This window comes from Nannobrachium achirus (assembly GCF_963921795.1).
Source record: "Nannobrachium achirus genome assembly, chromosome: 3".
Classification (NCBI taxonomy): domain Eukaryota; kingdom Metazoa; phylum Chordata; class Actinopteri; order Myctophiformes; family Myctophidae; genus Nannobrachium; species Nannobrachium achirus.
The window spans coordinates 25,400,357-25,426,153 of record NC_137812.1 but is presented as its reverse complement, the minus strand read 5'-3'; the positions used below and the strand labels follow the sequence as shown (position 1 = coordinate 25,426,153).

At 41.7% G+C, this 25,797-nt stretch overlaps 1 protein-coding gene across 1 annotated transcript; it reads right to left on the bottom strand.

The window, feature by feature from the left end:
- Positions 1-10,769: 10,769 nt before the first annotated feature.
- Positions 10,770-25,601, bottom strand: arpc1a (actin related protein 2/3 complex, subunit 1A). The gene is made up of 11 exons (XM_080722288.1): positions 25,240-25,601; positions 24,456-24,547; positions 23,357-23,461; positions 20,838-21,060; positions 17,494-17,601; positions 17,306-17,409; positions 15,427-15,535; positions 14,985-15,060; positions 14,483-14,676; positions 12,580-12,670; positions 10,770-11,841 (listed from the first exon to the last, which is right to left on the bottom strand). The coding sequence occupies exons 2-11, from the start codon at positions 24,517-24,519 to the stop codon at positions 11,803-11,805; spliced, it is 1,113 nt and encodes a 370-aa protein (XP_080578414.1). The 5' UTR covers positions 24,520-24,547; positions 25,240-25,601; the 3' UTR covers positions 10,770-11,802.
- Positions 25,602-25,797: the final 196 nt, after the last annotated feature.

The following is a 25,797-nucleotide window of genomic DNA, read 5'->3' as shown; positions in this document are numbered from 1 at the left end:
TCTGTTTTCTTGTGCAGATCTGGCGTTTAGGGGTATATAGTTGCCACCGTGGGTCACAGTGACTTCACGCTTCATAACACTGCTGTCATACAATGTGCAGTGTACACATTTAAGACAATTATACCATGTTAAACACAGATGCTACTACAAGGAAGGACTTGGTCCGCCGGAACGGCCGTGCTATTTAGAGAAACTATAAGCTTTATAACTGTACAAGCTAGTTGTTTGTCTTTGACCAACGATGACCCGAATACTCTGCGTTGCACGTTCTGCCTCGTGAACGTTATTTTTTTGCCATGGCATTGGTCAGAGGTGTCATTGCTCCTACATCCCATTAGTCAGAATCTGGTGATGTTAACCTGGTGAAAAATACTATGCCTAAACCTAAACCTAACCTCAGTAAAACTATGCCTAAACCTAACCCAAACCCTAACCACTAACCTCAGTAAAACTATGCCTAAACCTAACCCTAACTAAATTCTGACTAATGAGATTTCTGACTAATGAGCTTTCTGACTTATGGGCAGTTTCTGATTCTGAAGACATTAAAGCCTACAACCTGATGAGTGGGTGGACGGCTACAGTATCCTATATCAGCTTCTCAATGACAGATAGACAGTGAAAGTAAAGGTAGGTAACATTATTAGATCAACCCATATTTTCCATTTAGAAAGGTATGTATATATGAATAAATCATATAATAATAAATTGTATTTGTATTGCACCTTTCATGGCATGCAGCTCAAAGTGCTTTACAGAGCATATAAAGTCTATAGTTTTTCTTTTATCAATCTGTTTTAAAATATATATTTTATTCCAAGGATCTCCAATGTTATCCACAGATTACAATAATAATATTAACACTTATAGTGTATCAACCTATCTTTTACACTTAGAAATTGTATATAAATAAATGAATCATATAATTATCCTATGCAAATTACTGTGGCCTATCCGTCTGTCTTTTAATGTTAGGCCTATATGAGATACATAAAGTGGTTCCAGTGTAAATAAGCCAAAAATCTTTTAGTGACCTTGTACCAGTGATTTGTACTGTCATGAAACTAATTTTTCCTATTGCAAACTTCTAATACATTCTTCAATCAATGGAATCAAATGGACCTGTAAGGGTCCATTTGGTTTAAATTGAGTCACATACCCGTAAGGGTCCATTTAGACTGTAAGAGAGTACAGCTTGTAAGGGTTCATTTGGTTCCATTTCAGTTACAGACCTAGCAAAGACCTCAAAGACCCCCTGGGGCCCTGATCCCTGCACACTAAGAGCCAGTGTTATCAGCCAACATAGTGTAATTTATTTAAAAAGTAAATTTATCCACAACTTTCCAACATCCCATCTGCATTGCGCAGAAGGTGTGCGGCAGCTTCCGACGCCGCAGCCGTGTGTCATCTACAAGCTCACAACGGTTGCATCTGCGACGCGAGCTTGTATGTCTGCTGTTAACCGGAAGTGTCTTACAGATAATGCTACAGTAAATTCTCGCGGAAACAGGTGGATAAGTTATGATTATTCTTACAAGCTTATATTAGGTTGTCTTGTCTTTTATTCAGGTACTCCATTCTCAATCAATCCAAAATACATCACGGATCCCTGGATAATTGCTGGGATAGAAGTCGGTTGGATTCATGGAGGCTGGCCTCTGTGATGAGTAAAAGCTGGAATGTTTAACTGAGCCATCCTGCATAATATTAAAGCCAGTCAGCTAGAACTAAACCACCAGTTTTCACTCTTCCTCTCCCTATGCATTTGATATGTATAGCTAGGGAGGAACAATGAATCAAATATTGTATATTGTAGACCACTAGGGAGCGAGCCCAACTTGTTTGTGATGGTTTTTGAAAACCTTATACCCATACCTAACACCATGCCAAAATTCAAAAGCTAGTTGCAAAGTGCATATTTTTAATGAATTTCTACACATTAAAACCCAGTTTACAGGAATCTTTATAGCTCCCGGCAGCCATTGTGGACGCCATCTTGAAAATGAAGCCTTTCCGGTAGTTATTTTTCCTGAATGTTTAGTATGTTGTTTATCATACCCAATAGTAACAGAATCGAAAAATCTCTTTTATCATTTATTTGGGGTTTCAACCATATAATGATGTATCTAATATTTGATTCATTGCAAACCTTATACCCATACCTAACACCATACCAAAAATCAAAAACTTTGCACCAAGTGCACAAACTTTACTAAACTTGCCACAAAAAGTTCGGAAATCTAACTTTGGTCGATTATATCTCCCCTTTAATAAACCCAAATGGTATTGTGTTTTATATCATTTTCATTGCTGATTTGTCACCTTTACGAGGTACAGCTTGTAAGCATCGGGCATTCGAGGCATGAGCTACACAGCCAAACGTGTGGGTTGCGCTGACCCAAAATTTGCCAACATTCGGTCCATTATATCCCCCGTTTAATTGTGCCAAATGGTATTGTGTTTGATATCATTGTTATCGTTGATTCGTCACCTTTACAATGAGGTACAGTTTGTAAGGATCTGGCATTCGTGGAATGAGAAACACAGCCAACGTGTGGGTAGCGCTCCTCCAAAAATTGTCAAAATGGCCTGGCAGGCCTGCAATACTGTTCTTTTGGTCTTCACCTTTGTTACTTGGGGCATTGAATGATTGCGCTCTCTCACAGTAATAAGGAAAAGAAAAAACACATATTGACAATTTTTACACTTGTTAAGCTCAGTGTCAGGGAAGCCCAAAACGAGAGTAAATGCAAGCAGAACAGTATATTGCAAGCCATTTTGGCAAAATTCTGGTCGGCGCTACCCACACGTTTGGCTGTGTAGCTCATACCATTTGGGTTTATTAAAGGGGAGATATAATCGACCAAAGTCAGATTTCCGAACTTTGTGGCAAGTTTAGTTCCTCCCCAGCTAGATATGTTTATATAGCACCTTTATCCAAGGCGCTATACAGAGTGCATCACATTCACACACACATTCATACACCGATGGCAGGGGAAACCATGCAAGGCACCAACCTGCTCACAAGGAGCAACTATAGGGGTTCAGAGTCTTGCTCAAGTACTCTTCAATGTAATTTGGAAAATGGTCTTAATGTAACATATTTAGAACATGCTACAAAACCTGTACATCCAATAATTTTGGGCATAAACAAGAAATTGAAGGTCAATTAAGTCTGATACCTTTATTTAATATGAGGAACTCAATACGCCACCATCTGGCAAAGTATCCCAAGGGGGGAAATCAGTCAACCAGAGGCTAGTTCAAATCATGTATACTTTACATTACTTAGTTAAGACCATTATTTGTTTTCAAATTTCTACAAAATAGACAATTTTACATCAAGGTGCTTACTTGTCCTTACTCCTTAGTGACCACTCGTGTATCCGACAGGAATCACAAGAATGAGGGACATGCACATTCTCTTCTCAAATTTAACTTTTATTAGGCGACAATAACATTCACAAAGGAGCATGTCTGTTAGAAATGGATGCTAGTCCTTTTGGCAAAAAAAAAAAAAACGAACAAGACCAGACCATTGTTAATGAAGAAAACACCCCCTGCATCGTACCCCAACACACACCCTGCATCTGTCAGTTTTAGAGTTAACCCTCGCCACAGCATAGGGGGAGGGCGCGTCTGTCTGGACCAAGTATCGTGCATGTTTGACTAACTGAAAAGGAAAAAAAAGAAAAAGTGTACTACCTGATGGAGGTTTTGGACCAGCTTTATACTAGAGATGTTTGATGATAAATGAATGGTTCTTCTCACTAACTAGGGGTTTATTCTTTTAATATTATTATTTGTTCAAAAAAATTCCATTAAAACATCGTTGCAAGGCAAAATGATTAATAAAAAAAATGGATGCTAGTCAATATCAAGTATAATTATGGTACAGTAATGGATACAATCTGCATTTGAAAGGGGATTAAATCAGAATCATTTAACGTCACAAGTTTACAGGTGTTAAACGTGTGTAAAAACAAATTTCACACGTGGCATATTCATCCAAACGTGTTTGTTAGGTTATTAAATGGATCCAGATTTAGCCATCGCTGGGGTGACAGCTATAATCTTCCTGGGGTCCAGGAGATACTACATGCAATATAAAAAACATATGACATTATACAAAATAAAACTTAACAGATGTACAATGCAGTGTTCCAGGCTCTGATCCAGAGAATTCCCAGCTCAAGTGCAAAATCATAACTACAGAGAATTCCCAGCTCAAGTGCAAAATCATAACTACATAGTCTTGAATCCTTCCAGACCTATATGTGCTGTCACACACACACACAATTCCCAGCTCAAGTGCAAAATCATAACTACATAGTCTTGAATCCTTCCAGACCTCTACACACACACACACACACACACACACACACACACACACACACACACACACACACACACACACACACACACACACACACACACACACACACACACACACACACACACACACACACACACACACACACACACACACACACACACACACACACACACACACACACACACACACACACACACACACACACACACACCCCCCCCCCCCCCCCGCTGGGGCCAGAGGCCACAAAGGTGTGAAAGGAAAAGGCACAAGCTCACTGAGGAGGAAAGAAGGTTCAAACGAAGCCAATCCAGTAGAAAAAGTAACCTTAGGTATTTTAACACTACACATGGAGCACGTGGATTGGAGTATCCGTTTCAGCTGGAATGTCACAACAGGCAGAAAGTGACAACAGTGTTGGTATACTCTTCAATGACAACACACGCTTGACGATGTACACTGACAGTAGCCTCTCAAGACAGACTCTGATGCTACGCAAGTCAGAGGAACAGACAGAGGGCATTCCCTTTTCTTTGACGACGGTTAGCCAGATGGGTATTTGATAGCTACTTGTTACTATTGCTATTACTGATGTTGATAAACTAGTACCACAGAACAGTTGTTGATAGCGCAGTGAATAAAGCATGCATGTTTGTGCTGTATGCCTGCAGTGCAGAAAATTTACAACAAGTTGTGCCAAGTTGGTCACTGTATGCTCGTACCCCGACTTCTCCACAAGAGGGTCAGTGGCTATCTCTCTGTAATACAGTGAATGCAAGAGTGGGGCCCTTGAGGCCATCATTAACCTGCAAGTCAGATTTCAAACCAGCCGAGTGAAGATTCACCCAATTTATCAGCAACCCATTATACAGCGACCAAAACACCACTGGCTGTAAAACACACTAGTGTTCCAAGCTCTGAAGCAGAGATTTCCTGGCTCTTAAATAGTGTAGACATATAGATTATAGTCTACTACAAGACAGACCTGGTGCCTGTTTACTCAAAGGAAAGATCTACCCTATAGGTGGTCCTTTGATACACCTGCCATCACGCACAGCTGGGGAGGAACTGCAGGTAGGCAATCATTTGAGTACTACGATTTTAACTACTATTTGCAGAAAAACATAATGGGAGATTTGTTTAGAGTTTGGCAACGGCTGGGAGCTCCATGCCAGTACGCACACAAGATGGCTTCTCAAGAGGGTCAGTAGTATGGAAACTGACAATTTACATTGAACCTTAAGATTGCCAGGTGTTGCGTCTGCTGCTGCCCCCATTGTTCATTGTCCCTTAGTTTTATTATGCTTTTGTATTTTTGATTTGTTGCATTTGGTTACAGGCTGTTTCCGTATGAGTTCAGGTAACAGCCAGGTATTCATTTACAGACATCAACAGCCTGTTCAACTTGATGTGAGGCAACTGGTTTTGTGTCTATGTATAACAAGGGTCCTCTGGACTGCGCAGGTTCCCTGTTGATCAAGATATTGTGCCCTGCTATATTATAATATTACGTTGATCAAGATATTGTGCCCTGCTATATTATAATATTACTTTTATTATTACACTTATCTATTGCTCTCCTAAACCTTTTCTTATAATAAAGATTAGTACAAATGTACTATGATTTTAAACACTGTGTCTGTCATTCATTTGACAACCTGAATGGGGAAACCTTAACTGTGCTTACTATTTATATTCATGAGTTCCCTTTAACTCAGCAAACTAAAGATCGTCTATAATAGTCTTTGGGCTCTCAGGCTGGACTCACACATATGCGTGAAACATCTTCTCTGTATCGTCTGAGAATGGCCACTGGGAGCGCCATACTAATGCATTGTCAATGGAAGGTTGTTTGGTTTTGTCGTTGCCGTGTCTCTAGCTCAACCACAGGCTGTCTTTTGGCCAAGAGACACGGCAACGACAAAACACCAAACAACCTTCCATTGACAATGCTTTAGTACGGCGCCCCCAGTGGCCATTCTCAGACGATACGGAGAAGATGTTTCACGCAAATGTCTGTACGGCGCCACAGAGACTGATGTTTGGAGAGCTTCACCACAGAGCTGACAAAAAAAAAGTACTATTCTTCTTGGTGGGAAAGCACTCAATCACACAACATTAAGGCTACACGCTAATACATCTATGATCTGATCCTTCAGTTCCTATATTTGGACTGTCATGTCAGATAGGGATTTAAGGTTGAGACCTGTGACAACAGTGTGGGTATGCTCTTTAACAACAACACAAGTTTGATGATGTACACTGATGGGGACAGCCTGCAGTACATTGACAACAAGGACGCCAAGTTATTCGTCACCGTATGCTCGTACCCTGAAGCGCTCCACAAGAAGATCAGTGATTATCTCTGTAAAACAGTGGTTCTGAAGAAAAAAAACTGGGGGTCAAGACCCCAAGGAGGGGGTCCTCAAATTTAGAAGGGGCCTCAAGGTGAAACAGGGAGTTACATTGTTGATTGAAACATGCAGATACCCTGTATACACTTATATTGCTTACTGTTAAGGCCTTTTAATACAAAATTGGCCAAATTGCACTAGCTGTGGTGTTCCAAGCTCTGAAACAGAGATTTCCTGGTTCTTAAATAGTGTAGAAATATAAATTATTATCCGCTACTGAAACCTTTCCTGGATGGAGTTGTACGTACATTGATGAGAAGCAAGTCTACGAGGAATAACTGGCTACACAAATTAGAAGTAAATTTGTTTGAGTTTTTCCGCTTCTATTCTGCTGTTGATTAAAGAGAACTTAAATGAGAGAAAGGAAAAAAAAGAAGAAAAAAACACTACATTGTACCAGTTAAAAGGGTCCGCAGCAGTGTGCCGACGGGCCGTTATTCCGACACTAAAACTATAACCCTAACTCTACCCCCAACCCTAAACCTAACCTCAGTAAACCTTACCTCAGTAACTAACCTGCCGACACTAAGTAACTAACCTGCCTTACGCTAAGTAACTAACCTGCCGACCATGTCGGAACAGCGGATCGTCGGGATAGTGAGCGGACCCCCAGTTAAAAGTGGTACAACAGCTCAGTGGAACCCACGTGGTCTGTAGGCCTGGTGATGGTGGACAGTGTTTGCAGTGCAGCACCCCAACCAATAACACCTGGCAGCTCATGGAGTCTGAGGGCACGCCACTCTTGTGACCGCAGTGCCTCGATGTACTTGCCCTCGCCCTGTCATCGAGTCCTTCACATAGACTTCGGGAATTGGCAGACCTCCTCCCGTTGGACCTGTGCTGTACCAGCGACTTTAATGAGGGATGAACCAGTTCATCTCGTCTTCGTGGAAACTGGACATTCTTCTTCCGGCTGTACCTGAATATCCTGGAAACCGCCAATGCACACCCGTGCACACAGGCCATGCAGGCCGCTGCCAAGTGGGAGAGAATTATAGGTCAGACTCTTAAACAATTTAATAAAAAACATTAAAATATACATTTAATAATTTAATGTAATAAAAAAACACCCCCACGGAAGTAATGGAATGTCTTTTCAAACTAAATGGACCTATACACCAGTGGTTTTCAAGTGGTCTGGGGACCACCAGTGATCCTTGAAGGGGTTCCAGGTGGTCCCCAGCGAATGAGTCAGTAACTAATTTGGTTTCATTTTACACCCTCAAGAGTTAAATTATTGTTAAGTCGTCTGCATTACTTAATTTACAAGAAGTCCACGATTAAGATAATGTAGGAGAATTGTTATTTTGATTGACCGTTATCAGTCATGGAATTGTGGACAAAATCGTATCCAACGATAACAAAATATTCTAAGTATTGGGCCTCAGAGGCCAAATCTCATCAAACAGACCCTGATAAAAAAAAAAAAGTGGTTAAGGAGCACATTCTCAAGTAACCCATCTTCATATAATTGGTCCTCAGCTCCTCACTAATAAAATGGCACCATATCTGTCTACTCACAGAATGTCTCGGAGGAGCGCTGTGGACTTCTCTCTTCTGACAATCCATCAGTGCACTACTGGTAAAAACATACACAAAAACATATCAGGTAATGAACCATCACATACATCAGGATGGCTGCCTGTCAATTCAATGGAGCTTTATTAGCATGAGAAAACATACGTTTACATTGCCAAAGCAAGTGTCACAAATAATATAAAAACAGTTGAAAATGGGGAACATACATTGGGAGGGGGTACAGCATTGTGTAAACAGAGCTATGTCGCATTGTGACATTTTATATATAGCCTATAGTGTATAAAGCTGTCACTGTGGCCAGTTCAGGAACCTGCCTAACATTGGGTAGGCAGGTTTATTTATCTTTTTAAAATTAATGTAAAAACAATGCACCCTATTTCAGCATGCCAACTTTCCAAGAAGAGAAACGCTGTAGTTTCTATCATGTTTTGTAGGCATGTTTCTAATCTAAAATGTCCACTGCCCACCAATGAGACACTAAAGTTAGCATCAGTGAGGACAGATTCAGATCAAGGTTGAAATGGGTGTTGATGTGCTTCATTGGATACAAGATAAGGATAGATGGGCACTAGGACGTCTGAATTGTTGAAATATTTGAAAAATAGTCTTGTAGTGTAAAGTATGGTATCATTATCAGACTTATCCTTCAACTTCTTGTTATAACGTAGCCTATATGCCCCAAAATGACTGGATATAAATTGTCAAGCATATTCTAATCTAGTTCTGGTCTAGTGTTAGAAAGAGTTCAGGAGAACAAGAGTTCAGGAGAACTTCTAACACTATGGACCAAAGCTTACTTAAGCTACTTGTCCATTTTCAATATTTAACTAGGTCATTAATATATCTTAGATGAGTTGTGGAAATACAAAAAAGTTCCCCCTTTCTGTGTTGCCTAGACCTGGAGGATTGATTTTGGGGTTTGTATTGCAAAGTACACCAAGATGACATCACACCCGTGTACTTTACAATAGCCTACAAACCCCCAAAAACAATCCTCCAGTTCTACAATTCAAACCCCCAAAAACAATCCTCACAGTTCTAGGCAACACAGAAGGGGCCAGGGGGGGATTTTTTCCTCCTTTTCATTTAATTTCCACACAACCCTAGATAGGTAGGCCTATGACATAGGCTATTTCAATATTGAAAATGGGTGGTCTTCCCCTTTAACTAAACATGTGTTTTGCCATTAAGATATGTGGGAAATGGCCTTAAGACTTGTCTATACAAGAATTTGATCAAACCAAAAGTCTTGTCTTACCTCTATCCATGATTCAGAGGGAGAGGATTAACTGATTAACTCAGAGATTGCCATCCAAAAGATCTTCAACAATCCGCAGATTTAAAAAGATCAGGGTTGATGTTGACATCATTTGTGAATCACGAAGTTTCTACAGAGATCTGGCCCCAGGACAGGTGCTTTGTCTTAATCCATCATCGAACTCCAGCAAGAGGTTCTCTTTTGCACCTGTGAAATGCTTTCTAAACAGCTTTTTGACTTTTGACAACAGCTGAAAGTAATCACGTTGATTGTGGGCGTGTCTCATTTAGGCAGTGGTAAGCAGGTGTTCGGTGTAGGAATACTTCGTTACAAGTAAACAATAGGCCGTTCATAGTGTATGTTTTGTAATAATAGGCCTAATACTAAATAACTAGTAGCCTAACAAAAGCAATTGTAGTTGGACAAGTGCCTCTAGTGTAGTGGAGTAGGAGTAAAAGTAGGCTTACTGATTATGTAAAGTAAAATGACCTCATAATTGTTGAGTAAATCTTAAACACGTACCCACAATTAACAGCTTTACCTTCAGGCTTCAGCTGCGTTTTCCTGTCAAAATAGCTGCTATAAAAGGGGACGATTTAAATGACGCACTCTAGGGTGAAGTTAGCCAGAATGACCACAAGATGGCAATGTTGTTCAATATTCTGGGACGTGATTGCTTTAACTCAGGGTTCGTCATGCTTTTTGACATGAAGTGACATGTTTTTATTTTCTTGATAGTCAGTGCCAAACTAAGACACCACATCAAAATATATTTCAAAAATATGATTATTGTCCATACATGCGACTCAGAGCAATAACCCCACCTACTGTATCCCAGACTCCCTCCCCATGATAGTTCAAGAGTTTGAATGAATGTAGAATTATGTGCAGGAGGGCTATCGTGTATTTAAAAATAAAAGTCCTCTCTCACACGCTTATGCCAGTGATCACCCTCGTCTGTGCCAATGTTGGCACCCGTGCCCAAGGTTGCCTGGGGCCGTCTTGGAACACAAAGGGTTCCAAGACAAGACGGCCACTCTACCCCTGAGCCATTGCTGCCCCCTCTTTATGTGTCCATCCATATATCGGTCCATCCTAAATATAATCATTTTGAAAACACTCATAAAAGTTTTATAAATTAAAATATAAAATCATCTGCCATTCCATCACTTGCCAACACTAACACACAGAGGACAGCTGAGCCGGTTGTGTATTGTAAATGTGATTCATCTTTATTCCATGTCTAGCTCGTTGTCAGTTACATAAAAACCCTCCATCTTCAGTTATTCGTTCATTTTTATTTTTTAGTGTCGTAGCCAGCAGAGCCATGCGTTGGCCCTGCTGTGACTCCTCCACACGCACAGGGTTTTATAGACGGCCGCATACTCTCTCCCCCCGATCAGTTCCAACAACTCCCCCCGCAGTCCACCAACAACACCATCGCAACAATATCTATTCCCTTAAGAAAACAATCGCTCTACTTCCCTGAGAAAGGGTTTAACCACATTCAACCTGGCATCCCTACATTAGGCATGTCGTTGTTGGCGAACACTGTCTATCATTAAAAAAAAGAAAAAAAAAAGAAAAGTGAAAATAGCTGACCTACGAGCTCACAACGCCTTGCATTGTGAGCTCGCAGGTCGGCTATCTTCCGCACAACACTGTCTTACGACGAAGTATAAAACAGGGTTTAAGTGGTTAAGTATTTCCGGGAAGTAAAAGGCTCCTTCTATGATAATCAGAGATGCTGTCATGGGTCAACTGAGGGGGGAAATACCATCTGATTTGGGGGAAGAAATACACCTTCTAGTAGTGTTCTGACTTTTGGTACAGGTCAGGAGGTTGTTCGAGAACATAAATCCACACACACACACTTCATCGTGTCACACATCATGGTGTACGCGTCGGAGGGGGGGCCCATCCCGCGTCGACCACCCCCCCATTTAGCCTTCATTTAAAAAACAACAAACTAAGGATAAAAAGAAAATCAACAATCAACAGTGATGTCACATGTCAGCTTAAGTGTGCGTGCGTGCGTGTCTGTCTGTGTGTGTATGTTTGTTTGTGTGTGCATACACGCGCACAAAGAGTGTGTTATGGTCTGGTCAGTGCTTTAGCAGACACTCTATTACGGTGGTCAGTCACATGTGTTACTGGCTGCGTCGTGGGAGCAGGGGAGGAGAGGAGGGGAGAGGAGGAGAGGGGGAGGAGATCAGGTGAGGCGGCAGCGTCTTCTTCATTCCTTCACACGATTTCCTTCACATGATGCGGAGGCCCTGGATAGAAGTTTCTAGACTCTGGTGGATACAAAACCACAGGATTGCATGGAATAAAGCAAAAATTAAATCTCGTGACTGAACAGGTAATGGCGTTTTCAGGTATTATCATTCTAAACGTTATGTTGCTGATGTTCTACGTACAGCCAACCAGTTGGAACAAATCACAGGCTTTAACCGTTTTGCTTTCATGACATTTTCATGTTTATGGAAGATGCTTGTGAACATGTATTCCTATTGCTTGTGGGATCACTTCAAACCTTAAAGACCCAGTGAAATGAAAAATATGTTTTTCACACTTTTAGAGCTTATCTGTGGTAATCATACGGGCATTCCTAACACTAGATGCCAAAAAAATAAAGTTTTGTGTATTTTTATATCAAAGGTCCCTTAATAGGACATTCTAAATTATTTCCTGTGAACAGAAACGTGCTGCATGATGACATAAACAGGTCTGCTTGCATATAAATGAACCTTTGATTACATTCACCTGTTTGTTTCCCATCGCCTGAAGGCCTGGTCCCTTCAGATTCGTTCAGAAACACACATGCTTCCTTTTCAGAATGAAACTTCAAAATAAAATACCCAAAATAGCCATTTCATTGGGTCTTTAAAATAACTAATAGTCGAAAAAAAAAGCTGATCTACAAGCTCAAAACACGTTGCGCTGATAAGGTATTCTTTACAATCCCCTATTATTTCTTTTAGCAGTTTTACTCTTCTATTGTATTTCTTTTATGCTCTATAAAAGGTCCATACCTTCAAGTCCCAAATGGTCATGGCTCCATCGATGCCTGTGGTGCAGAACTTGCGACAGTCCCTCTTGTCTCCTTCGTAGATAGACACTTGGCTGGAGAAACAACAAACACAGAGGCAGTTGAAGGTGAGTCTTCTAGAGAAAATAAAACTAACAGAGAATCAGTTGAAGGTGTGAGTCTTCCAGAGAAAAGACAGGGAGATGAGAAGTGTGAATCTTCAAGAGAAAAGACAAACAGAGAGAGTGTGAAGGTGAGTTCACACAGGACGAGAAGATATGTTTTCTAGCAGTGTGATCACATACAAAGTCAAAAAAAAAAAAAAAAGTGTCAGGCACCATTTGGTTCCATTTGTACTCTCACAGAGTTGCAGATACAGTTAAATTAAAACAGGTAAATTAAGGCTGAGGAGGTCATTCTGTTTTATGTGTCTGCAACCTCAGAGTTGGTCTGTGAGTCAACATAATGCTTTCTATTTACTCCCGACGTCTCGTCTCATCTCGTCTTGTGGGAGGAGAAAAACACAGACTCAGCGTTCGTCTTTGAACGCTGAGTGTGTTTTTCTTAGTAATGAAAAAAGAAAAACAGTAAAAACGGTAAATGGTGCATTTATATAGCGCATTACATTCATCCACACATTCATACACCGATGACTGATGAAACCATGCAAGGCACGAGCAGTTCAGCGTCTTGCTCAAGGACACTACGACTTAACTCCAGGGGAACCTGGGATCGAACTGGGAACCGTTCGGTTCCCAAGCAGGATATTTCAGCGGGATATTTCTAAAGTATTTCCCTGACCTCAGTATATAACAAAATAGAGTGCCTTTTCAAGGGAGTTCACTTGCTAAATCATGGTCATATAAGTGACAGTGCTATAGTTTCTCACAGTTTCTCATGGAAACTTGGAAAATTTAATAACACATTTTGACCAACTTGAACTGAATTAGTGAGTGCGTGAGGTGGACTGAGAACACAGGGGAAGGTAAGATGCACTGTGATGAAACTCGTCAGATAACAAAAATGAAAAGGCAGATTCATAACAACAGCAACAGTCAATAACTGCCTATTTGGGGGAAAACATTATTACATTACATGTCTCAAGTCTCAATCATTCGTTCATAACACCCTACTGATTATTCAACCGTGAAAAATGTGAGCTGTGTACAACCATATTGTCTACGCAAATAAGGAATGTATTTGCATAGAGACAACCACATTTTTATGTCTGTACTCATGCTACAGCCCATTCAAATGATGTGATGGTATGTTCAGAGCAGTATCAGCTTCCATTGTGGGAAACGACACTTGTCATTATCCTGTACTTTAAGCTCATGGGTGTGATACAGCCAAGTCCCTCATCCGTCCACAGATTTGGGAGGACGGCTTTTTGTTTTTATGCTCCACTGGAAAAAAATCTGGAATCACCTCCAGAAAGACATTAAACTGGAACACTTAATCCTTTTAGGTGATGCTTGTTTGCTTTAGTGACAGAGCTCCCTTCTAAAAGAGATTACCATCTCAATGGGACTGGTTAAATAAAGATTAAATAAAAAGTAGGTTTAATTTCAAGGCACACTATTATTATTGGCCTCATGATTATCTTTTTGTGCACAAGCAGCGTATCTTGACTTAGCGTATCTTGAGCCAGCAAAGTAACTTCCACAGAAAATACAGCCAGCCGCCCCCCCCCCCCCCCCCCCCCCCCCCGTCACCCAAATAACTTCTGCAAAGGCAATACCCAATATTATTCCCAATTATTCCCTCGATACTTACCCTAAATGCAACAACTGGTGAATGCTAACCCTAACCTTACTCGGACTAATGGGAGCTCGGACTATCGACATTTTCCCTGATCTTACGCGATGCTGTTATGGTGCAATGTGTGGGCGTGTGAGTGTTCTTACGTGATGCTGTTCTGGTGCAGCGTGTCCAGGGCAGTGTTGCGGTCCTCAGTGGTGGCTCTCTTATCCATGTTCCTGAAGCGCTCCATGGCAGAGATGTTCCTCTGGATGCTCTGCTTGGGGAGGTCCAGCTTCGACACGAACGTCAGCGCCCCGCCGTCGTCGCAGCGGAACAGCATGGGGCAGCAGTCGTGGCCCTGAGCGCGCACAAGCACACAGTGAATGTTGGGCTGCAACTGTCGATTATTCTCTTAGGGATTATTCTATCGGTGTCTTTTCCGATTAATCAGCGTTGTTTTCAATTATATATATACTGTATATCTTTTCACTGTTATGTATATCAATGAATCAATTAACAATTTAAGTATTATTTTCTATTTCATCACACATCTACGACGTGCTAAGATTTAAATTTCCTTTACCTTTATTCTTTCAACATGTTCAACCTGTTGTGGAAAATAGGGGATTGATTATTAAATTATCGACTAGTGTGCTGTGTTCTTACCGCCGCCACCACGCTGTTCTCTGACACAAAGATGACATTGAGGAGAGGGAGGAACTCAGTCTTCAGCTGAGAAGGACTAAACACACAAATAATGTATTACACCTTAGATTTTTAGACAGTCAAAAGATTGTCGCCGTAACATAGGTCAATACATTCTAGCTCAATACATTCTATTCTAGAATTATTCTACTAAACATCAATGGAAATATAATTAAATGGTATATTTGCACATTTCACCAAGGCCTCGGTAATGGGATATCATTTGCCATAAAGAATAATGTACTGTAACTTAATAACTCTATAATTATGCTCAAGTGAAACCAGTTAAGCCCTATTTTATACTTTAGATCTGCTATTTTCGCTATTAACTGTTCCTATGCCCAATAAAAACAGAAGGTTTAGAGTGGTTATTAATGGTGGTTTCCATTGAGGGTTGAGCTACCTGGCAGTCTTGGAGCTGTCGACCACAGTGACAGTGCTGTCATGGCTGACCCAGGCCAGGCGATTTCCAGAGGCCGAGAAAGAGACAGAGTGGACCCAACCACCACAACCTGCACACAGTTCAGAAGGAATTTGCAAGATAAAATAATATCACCGAATATCTTTGTGGAAAATAGCCAATCTACAAATTACTGTTAGCGCCATGTGGATCTGCCATTTTCACTGAATGATCGCCTCAAAATGGGGATGCTAGGGTTCCATCTTGTAAAAAAAAAAAAAAAAAAAAAAAACATGAGGTGCTGCCACCAATTTATAACAATGTTCACTGAACAACGAACACAGTTCATATAGGGTATGGTACAGCTCTGGGTCCTAGGATGCAGAGCTATAGTCGTTAAAATACCGTATGGTAAATGAGGAGAAAAGACTTCCTAAACCTCTATATGTTGCATTTTGGTGACTAAAAGCTACCAATTTAAAAAAGACCCGGGCAGAGGATGACCCTGGTCCTGCTGTATAGTAAGCAGTTTTATCATCGTACATTGTTCAGTAACGATATCGGGAAAATAGCCAATAAACAAACTACTGTTAGCTTGTGGATCTGCCATTTTCACTGAATGATTGCCTCAAAATGGGGACGCTAGGGTTCTTGTTAAATCAAAAAACAAAACAAACACGGGGTGCTGCCACCAATTTTAACACAGTTCCTATAAGGTATGATACAGCTCTGGGTCCTAGGATGCAGAGCTATAGTCGTTAAAATACCATCTATCTAATACCATATGGTAAATGAGGAGAAAAGACTTCCTAAACCTCTATGTTGCATTTTGGTGACTAAAAGCTACCAATTTAAAAAAAGACCCAGGCAGAGGATGACCCTGGTCCTGCTGTATAGTAAGCAGTTTTATCATGGTACATTGTTCAGTAACGATATTGGGGGTGATACCAATAATGGAGCCGGTAAATGACTGTAGTGGCGTCTTAGAGTGTGGCATTAAGTTATGCTTGATTTATACTTGGATCGCACCAAGTCGTGCACAGAAAAATAGGTAAGTAATAGGGGTGTAACAATATAGTAACTGAATCGAAAAATCGATTTTAATTTGCAATGATCTACTATATCAATATGCAAACGGCAAAATTGGCTTTGTATCGTATTGTTTTACAATGCAAATAATCGGTATCAAATCGTTTTGCAATGCAAATAATCACTGTATGGATAATAAGTACTTGTGCCCGTATATATCAATTATTTTTTTAAAGCTATGTTTTTGGGCTTTTATGCCTTTATTGACAGGACAGTAGACTGACAGGACACGGGGACAGAGATGGGGAGTGACACACAGCAAATCTGGTCGGTCTTGGGAATTGAAACAAGCAACCCGCTGCGGGCTACACGAAGCCTATGTGGTATGCGCCCCGACCAGTATGCCAGCGGGCGCCCCGTATATATACATTTTAAGAAGAAAATGTAAAAAAGATGGGTCTAATTACTTTTCTATTCCATATAGCTACTCTTGGTCTATCGACAAATGTGTGTAATCTCTGTGTTCATGTATTTGTTTGTGAATCACAGTGATTAGTTATTTATATCCATAATACTTTTTCATGTAAACAATTGCACTATTGACACAGATTTAATTTCATTACAAAATAGTTACTATATCGATTTTATATCATTGAATCAAATCATATCACCATGAATGAACCAATATTGTCCATGTATCGTATCGTCAACCATGTAGGCCTATCGTGATGCGTATCGTATCGCTATTAAATGTATCGTTACACCCCTAGTAAGTAAGGCAAGTACACAACCCGTTGTCGCTCCATCTCAAGTGCTATTGTCGCAAACCACAACACATAACACAGACACTAACCTGCTCCTCCAAACTCTGCTAGCACAGCCCCAAATGGCATCTTGCTGCCCCAGGGAGTGGGACCAGGTTTCTCCTCAACCTCCTTGATGTAGGCTGAGAACACCCTGGAGGAGGAGGATAAGAGAGGGAAGGTGAGATTATGTCCTGGTGAATCCTGTGCTTTGTGGAGGATAAAGAATGGATCTCACCTGCATTTGAAGTCACAGGAGCCGGCGGCCAGCAGGATGTTGTTGGGATGCCAGTCCAGACTGAGGATGGTGGAACGGATGGGCTTCTTGATGTGCTTGCTCACCCACCTGAAAGCACGCACGCACGCACACAAACGCGCATGCACGCACACGCACACACACACTCTTAGTGAAGGATCAACAAAAACCTCAACACACTGTAAACTAGTATAGTATAATCAATATAACAGTTCTACTGCCAGATTTATTATTTATTTATTGGGGCTGGTGCCAGCAAAAAGCAGCTTACCTTTGCAATGTTATAGAAAATGATCTATTGATTATTTCCAAAAGATTTCTTTTACAATGGACCCTCATATGTGTACTTTAGCCAAGCTGGCGGCAGAGGGCAGCATTATGCAAAGAATAAATGTGAATTGGGCCGCTCCGCTTGCCGTCGTTCAGAGCATAGAAATGCATAATCTAGATCAGGTCCACAGAGAACAGCCAGGAAGTAAATTGGACAACATTGATGTTTACGTGTGGTGGAGATTTGAAAGCAGCATTCCGGGAGATGTTTTTACTGTACACACCCGCGCGACCCCTCATCAGCTTACAGTCATCAGACAAGGTAAAAGAACGAGCGTTCGTATTGCCAACGAGCTGGGGTGAAAATTGGGGCGAACGGGAACGTCCGAAGCGGTAAAAGAGTTAATTTAGTCCCCACTCCTTGGGGTGTTGTTGTCACTGTGTGTGTGTGTGTGTGTGTGTGTGTGTGTGTGTGTGTGTGTGCGTGCGCTGCCGTGATAGGAGAAGGATATCAAATGGAACTTAACCACCTTAAAGACCATTGTATACAGTATATCCCTGCTCTGCCTGCATGTAACCTTGATGCATGAAAACTGTTACACTTCTTTCACTTGTACATATTTTGTTCCGCTTGTATTGTATTACAATCAGGCGGACTCACTAACCACTCAGTAGTTACATGTCAGTTTGATCTTAGTCAACCAACACTGTTAGTCGATTAGTAATGTATGTATGCTTAAAGGGGTGGTGACATCCAAAAATAAATTTTGAGTTTTTTATGCTTTTTTTAATGTTTCCTGGCCTCAATTACACCAAAAAAAACGCAACTTTTGACATGCAGTGGTTTTCCTGCTATCTGTGTGTTTGTGCTGGTTTCTGCATAATGAGTCTCAAACGCGCAGTTCATTGGATACTGGACTCATACGTCGTCAGTCGATTCACCCCCCCCCCCTCCCCCTCCCCCTCCTCTCTCCCCTCTCCCAGTGTCCCTGTCTGTATTTCTCAGGTATTTCTCCACAGCCCAAGTTTTGAGGAAGTGACCTCTTACATTATATTATCCTTTAATTGTAAATATGGGCATACAAAATATATTTACCCATTCGGATATCTTATTTACATCAATATCCTTCATATCAAGTAGTCAGTTTATGCTTTTGTGAAATAATGAAAATCGCTATATATCGCTATGTATTTTCAGCCCTGGCTGGGTCCGTGGACAGCGCCTCCCTCCTCATCACCGAGTCCCCGAGGACAGCGCACTTTTCCCAGGGGCAGAGCTCCGTGGACCGTGGAGCAGCCGACTATAACTCCACGCTGCCCTGTCCTCCCTCCACACACACGGGCACGGCGACTCGGAGAGCAGACAGTAAAACGCTATGATAACACAAGCAATAGGTGGTTCTCTAAACGGAGGCATTTAGACAAAATATGTTACTATAATAACTACAGAAGGACCGTGAAGTGTTTCTGCAGCGCGAAGCAGAGCTATAACGTTACCGCGTACGGTCTAAATTGAACTCCGCGGGGGTACAGATGTAACCACAGAGATCCGGTAACGTCGGTCCCGGGGAAGAAAAAAACACTCGCGACTCTCGATGCTGTTTAGTGTGTGCCTCGTCAGGGCTCAGCTCAGCCTCTGTGTGTCAGTGTGTGTGTGTGTGTGTGTGTGTGTGTGTGTGTGTGTGTGTGTGTGTGTGTGTGTGTGTGTGTGTGTGTGTCACAGTGTGTCTCAAAGCAAAGCAGCGAAACACATGCATCGCGTCTGCGAGCATGCATCTCTCGGTCATTGTGTTGGAGCTGGGCGGACCTCTGTGTGTGTGTGTGTGTGTGTGTGTGTGTGTGTGTGTGTGTGTGTGTGTGTGTGTGTGTGTGTGTGTGTCGTGTGTGTGAGCGTGCGTGCGTGTGTGGCCAGTGGCCAGTGGCCACTTTGGGTACCAGTTTGAGAACTGCTGGCTGAAGTGAGTGATTTGTATTAATAATCAAAATCCAAATGATTGTAGTGGAGAGATAAAGTGCATTTGCCTCTGAGATGTAGTGGAGTAGAAGTATAAGAATTGAAAATTGGAAATACTCAAGTAAAGTACAAATATTCAAAATTGTACTCAAGCTATACTAATATTTGTTAGAATGAGTGGGAGAGAGAGGCTCCCCTGGTGGTGATTATAGAGTATTTCAGGTGAACAGACCGTTTTTCATGACACCTAAACAGAGAGAGAGACCATGGCTCCATGGAGTGGATTTTCAAGTTTAAACATTTTAAAACATGTTTTTAGGACCAGGGCAAAGACTTTTATGATTGGTAAAAACAGAATGTCATTTAACCTTTAAAAATAAAATAAAAATGCACATCTATTCTAAACATAATAACCCTTCTATTCCATTCTACCAGTCTATGGGCCAATAACCGGTATCCAGTAAATCAACATTAGAATGTTGAGTAATAAACCAAACCTGTCCTGAAAAGGCTGGTCACTGCATGATTGTATGCAGCACACACAAAAGTACACATTTGTTGATTAGGTTGATTAGATGACAAACTATTCTTAAAAGTTAGCGGAGGACTAGGGTTATGTACAGCAACACAGCTTAGACCAGGGGTCTTCAACAGGGGGGTCCTCCAAATCTTTGTGTGATAGAAAAAAAATGTTCAGCTTTTTTATATTTAACCACTTGAACCCTAGCATCCATATTCGGAGAACTTTAGCCAAAAATAGTAGATCTACAAGCTCACGCTGCGAGACGTTGTGAGCTTTTAGATCGGCTATTTTTGGCAAAGAGGTTTGGTGTAGAGGGGAAAAGAGCAGACTAAGTACAGAGTGAAAGGTCAAGTTTATTAAATATTGACGGTTCAAGTGGTTAAATATCTGAAAACACAAATTGACATGAATCCAAAATACACTGACGAATGTGCTATCAAACAATGAAACTATATGGAATCTATGAAAAGGTAGTGGGGGGGTGCCTGCTTCATCTCTCTCTCTCTCAACTACGGGGTCCTTGGCCTGAAAACGTTGAAGACCCCTGGCTTAGACCGTTTAGCCCTTTTCAGATCTCACCAGTCATTCTCCGACTCAAAGTAGCACACAGAGATGAGCCGTGCGCCGCTGCCGACTGCAAACTTGTTCTCCAGCGGGGACCACTTCACGAAGGTGGCGGCGCGGTTGATCCTGAGGATGACCAGGGTGGGCTTCCAGACCCCTTCCTTCTGAGACCACACGTAGGCGTTGCGGTCCGCCCCGCACGTCACGATGCGGTCGCTTTTAGGAGCCCAGTCGATACCTGCAATACAGGAGAAGACCGTAATCAACTCACCTGAAATGACTCTGGTTAATGAGTAACCATCACAACAGCGGTCGAGTCATATGAGTTGAACCCATTTAGGCCTAGAATTATTGAATGCTTTAACCAGTGAAAAATAGCAGATATACAACCTCACAGCGCGGCACCAAGTGCTGCGCTGGCCCGTGGCCAAATAAATATCATTTTGGGGGTCCTTGACATGAAAACGTTTGAGAACCACGCACTGACATAGTAGTCTCTCAAGAACAGACTAACTGAGCTCCAGTTGAGTGAAAAGGACCTTTTCTTTGACGATGGCTGGCCAGATTGCTGACATAGAAACATAGGTTTTTCAAAAAACCTTAGAAGGATTCAAAAAGACTTCGGGTCAAAATTCTAATTTTCACAATTTTTCAAAAATAGCAGATCTACAAGCTCGCAGCGCAGCACTCGGTGCCACGCTGTGAGCTTGTATATCTGCTATTTTTCAATAGTTAAAGCATAAAATAATGATACACAATAATGTGTACCCGTTCTAAATGGGTGTTAATGAGTAACCATCACAACAATGGTCGAGCCATATGAGTTTAATATCGTTGCTGTCGGTCAAAGACCTTTCATCGTGATTCTTTTGTAAATGAATGCAATACTTGATCATACTAAAGGCGTCACACTACAGTACAGCATCAAAAGTAGCAGATCCACAAGCATGAAATGTGGTGCGAAGCGACACGTTTTGAGCTTGAGGTTTCCACCTGACAGAGACAATATACTTTATAACCACACAGAACCCTGACACAATTAACACAAGACATCTCTAGGGCAGCTCCTTTTTGCTGCTTTTTATGTAGCTAGGACAGCAGAGTAGGGCTGTTGCAGCAATCACAGCACAGCCAAAAAACTGCCAGTGTCATGGAAAGGAAACCAAACCCCACTCTTTAGCCTTTTTTTTTTACAGTGGCACAGAGGGATCTCCACTGATCTCATTCAACCCAGCTTTGGCCACACAAGGGATAAAATACGTTTTACTGCTATGCCACCAAAATGTGGAATGCCTTACTGTACCAACAGACATCAAAAAGTGACTCTTTACCCTCCTTCAAAACCGCCATAAAAGAGCACCTATCTGGAATTTGTAACTGGACCCTGTATAAAGTCTAAGCTTAACACAAAAAATGTCCCTCCCAACTGTTTACTGTTTACTGTACATATGTTTATTTTTATTTTGTATTACTACTAGTATAGATGATATTTTGCATACAGTATGTCTTTAAATGTCTCAATGGATAACCAACATTTGGGCATGGATTACATTGCTTGTATACTTCACATTTCACACTACATTGTTAGCCAAATAATTATCTATCATTATATATTAGGCCTATCGAATGTGAGGAATAAACTCAATCAACAAGGCAGCAGTCTCCTCCGGTCCCATTCTGTGACAGTGGGAAGCGGGAACAGAGCCTTTTCATTTTCACTCAATGGAGTGTTGACTTGCAAAACAGTTGTTGCCATTCATGACGATCATTTGGATACCATTCTGCATTGCATTTTGCAATGTAAAACCCTGAGTGTTCATTTAACTCTTGGGCGAGTACAAAAGTAACCAAGGGTCAGTTTTGGTAACATTTGTACAATCGCTTGAGTTGCGAATGGATGTATGAGCACTGAGGATTTGTGTGTGCCAACAGTGTGTACTGTGTAGGGTGTATGCGGTAAGGCCACACACACACACACACACACACACACACACACACACACACACACACACACACACACACACACACACACACACACACACACACACACACACACACACACACACACACACACAGACGTCTGTCAATATCCAACCTGTGGGCTGTAAGGATATTGCAGGCCCCCAAATAATTGCCAAAACACCAAGATTTGAATAATATAACATTATTAGAAAACAATTTCATGGTCTTTTTTCTTTAAAACATAAGGGGGAGGGGGGGGGGGGTTCTATAGTGATACTGATAAATAGTCAATTGAAGTATACTACAATGGTTCCATTGATCCAAGCTGGAACACAATCCGACTATTAAAATAAACAAGTTCTGAAAATGGCTGGTCAGTGGTCAGATGGATGGGCCGCCAACATTTTAAGATTTTCATGAGAGCCCTGAAACGGTTGGGAACCTACTGGTCTATGGATAAACATCATACATTTTATGTACAGTATACATCTCAGCAGCACTACCATACTACCATACAAGTTGGTTAGAAATAACCTTTTATTTCATTAAAATAATGTAATATATTTGTATACCTGTTATATGTCCATTATGCTCCTTCAACTCTTGAGTCTTCACCCACTGGTTTCCACTCTTCTTGTAGATATGAACTTCATGGTTATTGGGGCTGATGGCGATTTCTGCAGATGTGGGAAAAAATGGTATTAGAGATTAAGGCTGAAACCAACATATCCAACATCTCCTTAGCGATTGTTCCATTGATTACTTTTTCGAGCGGACCACATTCATTGTCACGCTGTCACCATGACTCAGCCATAACACATACAGTGTTCTCATTCCCAATGCCGCTACCTACGCCCCAAATATGGAGTGTGTTGTCTAACCTCAATGTGTTGTCATGGTATCAGGCACAAACAAATCAATCAGCTCCATATTGGGCACAGAAGCGGGTATGCCCATATATGGGAATAAAAGGGACAAGGACTGACAGATCTGTATCTGATCTCCATAAATGGGCATATCAGTCGGATCGGCGGTGCGAGGGTCACATAGCCCCCAAACTCTAGATTTGAGGGCCGGGTAGAACAACCTCTAGGATATTCAAAATGTTTATACCACTTTACTTACCACTTAAAATGTATTTCATACAGTGACGCAATTGTGTCATGCAAAAATATCGAAGAAAGCCAAAGTACAAGCTCATAACACGCCACGATGCAACGTGATGCGAGATTGCAGAGTTTGTAACTCAGGACTCGGAGTGCACAAATTAAACAAAATGGACCGGTTTCATTTACATTAGTAAGCCTTGCCGAGCCATGAGGCCCAAAGGGCACGAGCCTCTCTCTCTCCTGCTTCTGTAGCGTGAGGCAGACATGATGCAAGGATGTCACAGGGACTTACCCCCAATCCAACCCTTGATGCTGAGTGCCAAGCAGGGAGGCTTTTGGTATGACCTGGCCAGGAAATCTAACCCCCAACCTCCCAGTCTCAGGGCGAACACTCTAACCACAAGGCTGAAACCAGGCTGAGCTGTTATCATGTATACACTACTCTTGCATTAATTTAACACTGAGGGCTTTACTGTGTGCACAGTACTTGGTCTCTTCACTGTGTGTACAGAAAGAATACCATTTGGCAAGTAACACTATGCAAGAAGAAAGGTTGTCTTACGTGTCCTGTCGCGGTTCCACGCGTGGCAGGTGATGGGCTCTAACAGAAACTGGTGTAGAGACATGTCGCCTGGGTGTGGCCCTTCAGTGGCACTGTTAATGACAATGACATAAACATGAACTCCGTCCGGGGTGTGGGTGGGTGTGTGGCTTTCACGTATCAGCCTCTACTACACATCCTTTAACCTCAGGCCATCTTGTACTCAGCCCATTTGTCTTACCTTTTTCAGGGCAAACTTTACAACTGTTAACTTTCATCGTAAGCTTAGCTTGGGTGACACAGCCATCTCATAGATAAACACACACAGATACTTGGATCTGCTACTGTTACAAGTTCAAGTTAACTAGCCAAACCGTTGCTAACTGACTTACAGCGTTTTTCGTTTTTTTCTCCTCTCATTTTTCCCCCATTAGACATACCATGTAGTCAATTACATTGTAATAATATCTTGCTAGCTAACATGTATGAAAACGCTTCTGAAATGGATACATATTACAAAGACAATAGCCCATGTTATTATTATTTTCATCATAATAATTATACTGTATGTAATGTTAGCAACTACATTGAATGACGTGTAATTCTACCACACATTGTTGGACATATAAGGCTAATTCAAAGCCACCATCACTTCCAACACTTCCAGTCACACATTCATCAAAATTGTGAATGAAAAAGCTAAAATAAACCGGCTTGATTACTATCGTTATTCCTCGAGATTCCTTCAAATCCAACAGATGCTACAGCTACATTCCGCTAGCACCGCATGCTAATGCTAACCTACCTTTAAACTCTGTAGTGTTATTTTTTTTCCTCCTCTCCGGTTAGCCTATGTTAGCAGCGTTAGCACAGCCGTTAGCAGCGAGCTGAAGGAACCGGGTCGGTCGGTCGGTGGGGACGTGAATTCGCGGACTCTGGTCAGTCGACACGAATTCTGTCCGGGGCAGCGGCTCGGGGGGGACGTCAAGGTGTCCAGCAGGAGACGGCCTCCGCCGGGTGCATTCGGTTTCGGGGTGGTTTCGTTAAAATAAGAAAGAAAGACAGACCCGTTGGTTGGGAATGATATGCCTCCTCCTACTACTACTGCTGCTGCCGACACATACACATACAGCTAGGTTGTTAGCATGTTAGCATCGCGCTAGCTGAAATAACCTTCTTTCGTCGTCGTCCTCTTCTTCTGTGAGGGTGTAACGGGAGACCAGCATTGCTGCCACCCGCTGTTCGTTTGAGGGAATTGCACTAAACCGACTGAGGGAAAGCCAGAGGGGGGAAAAACAAACAAGTTACCTATTATTTATCATCCCATGTGTTAACTTACACCAGTGGTTCTCAAAACTGTTTT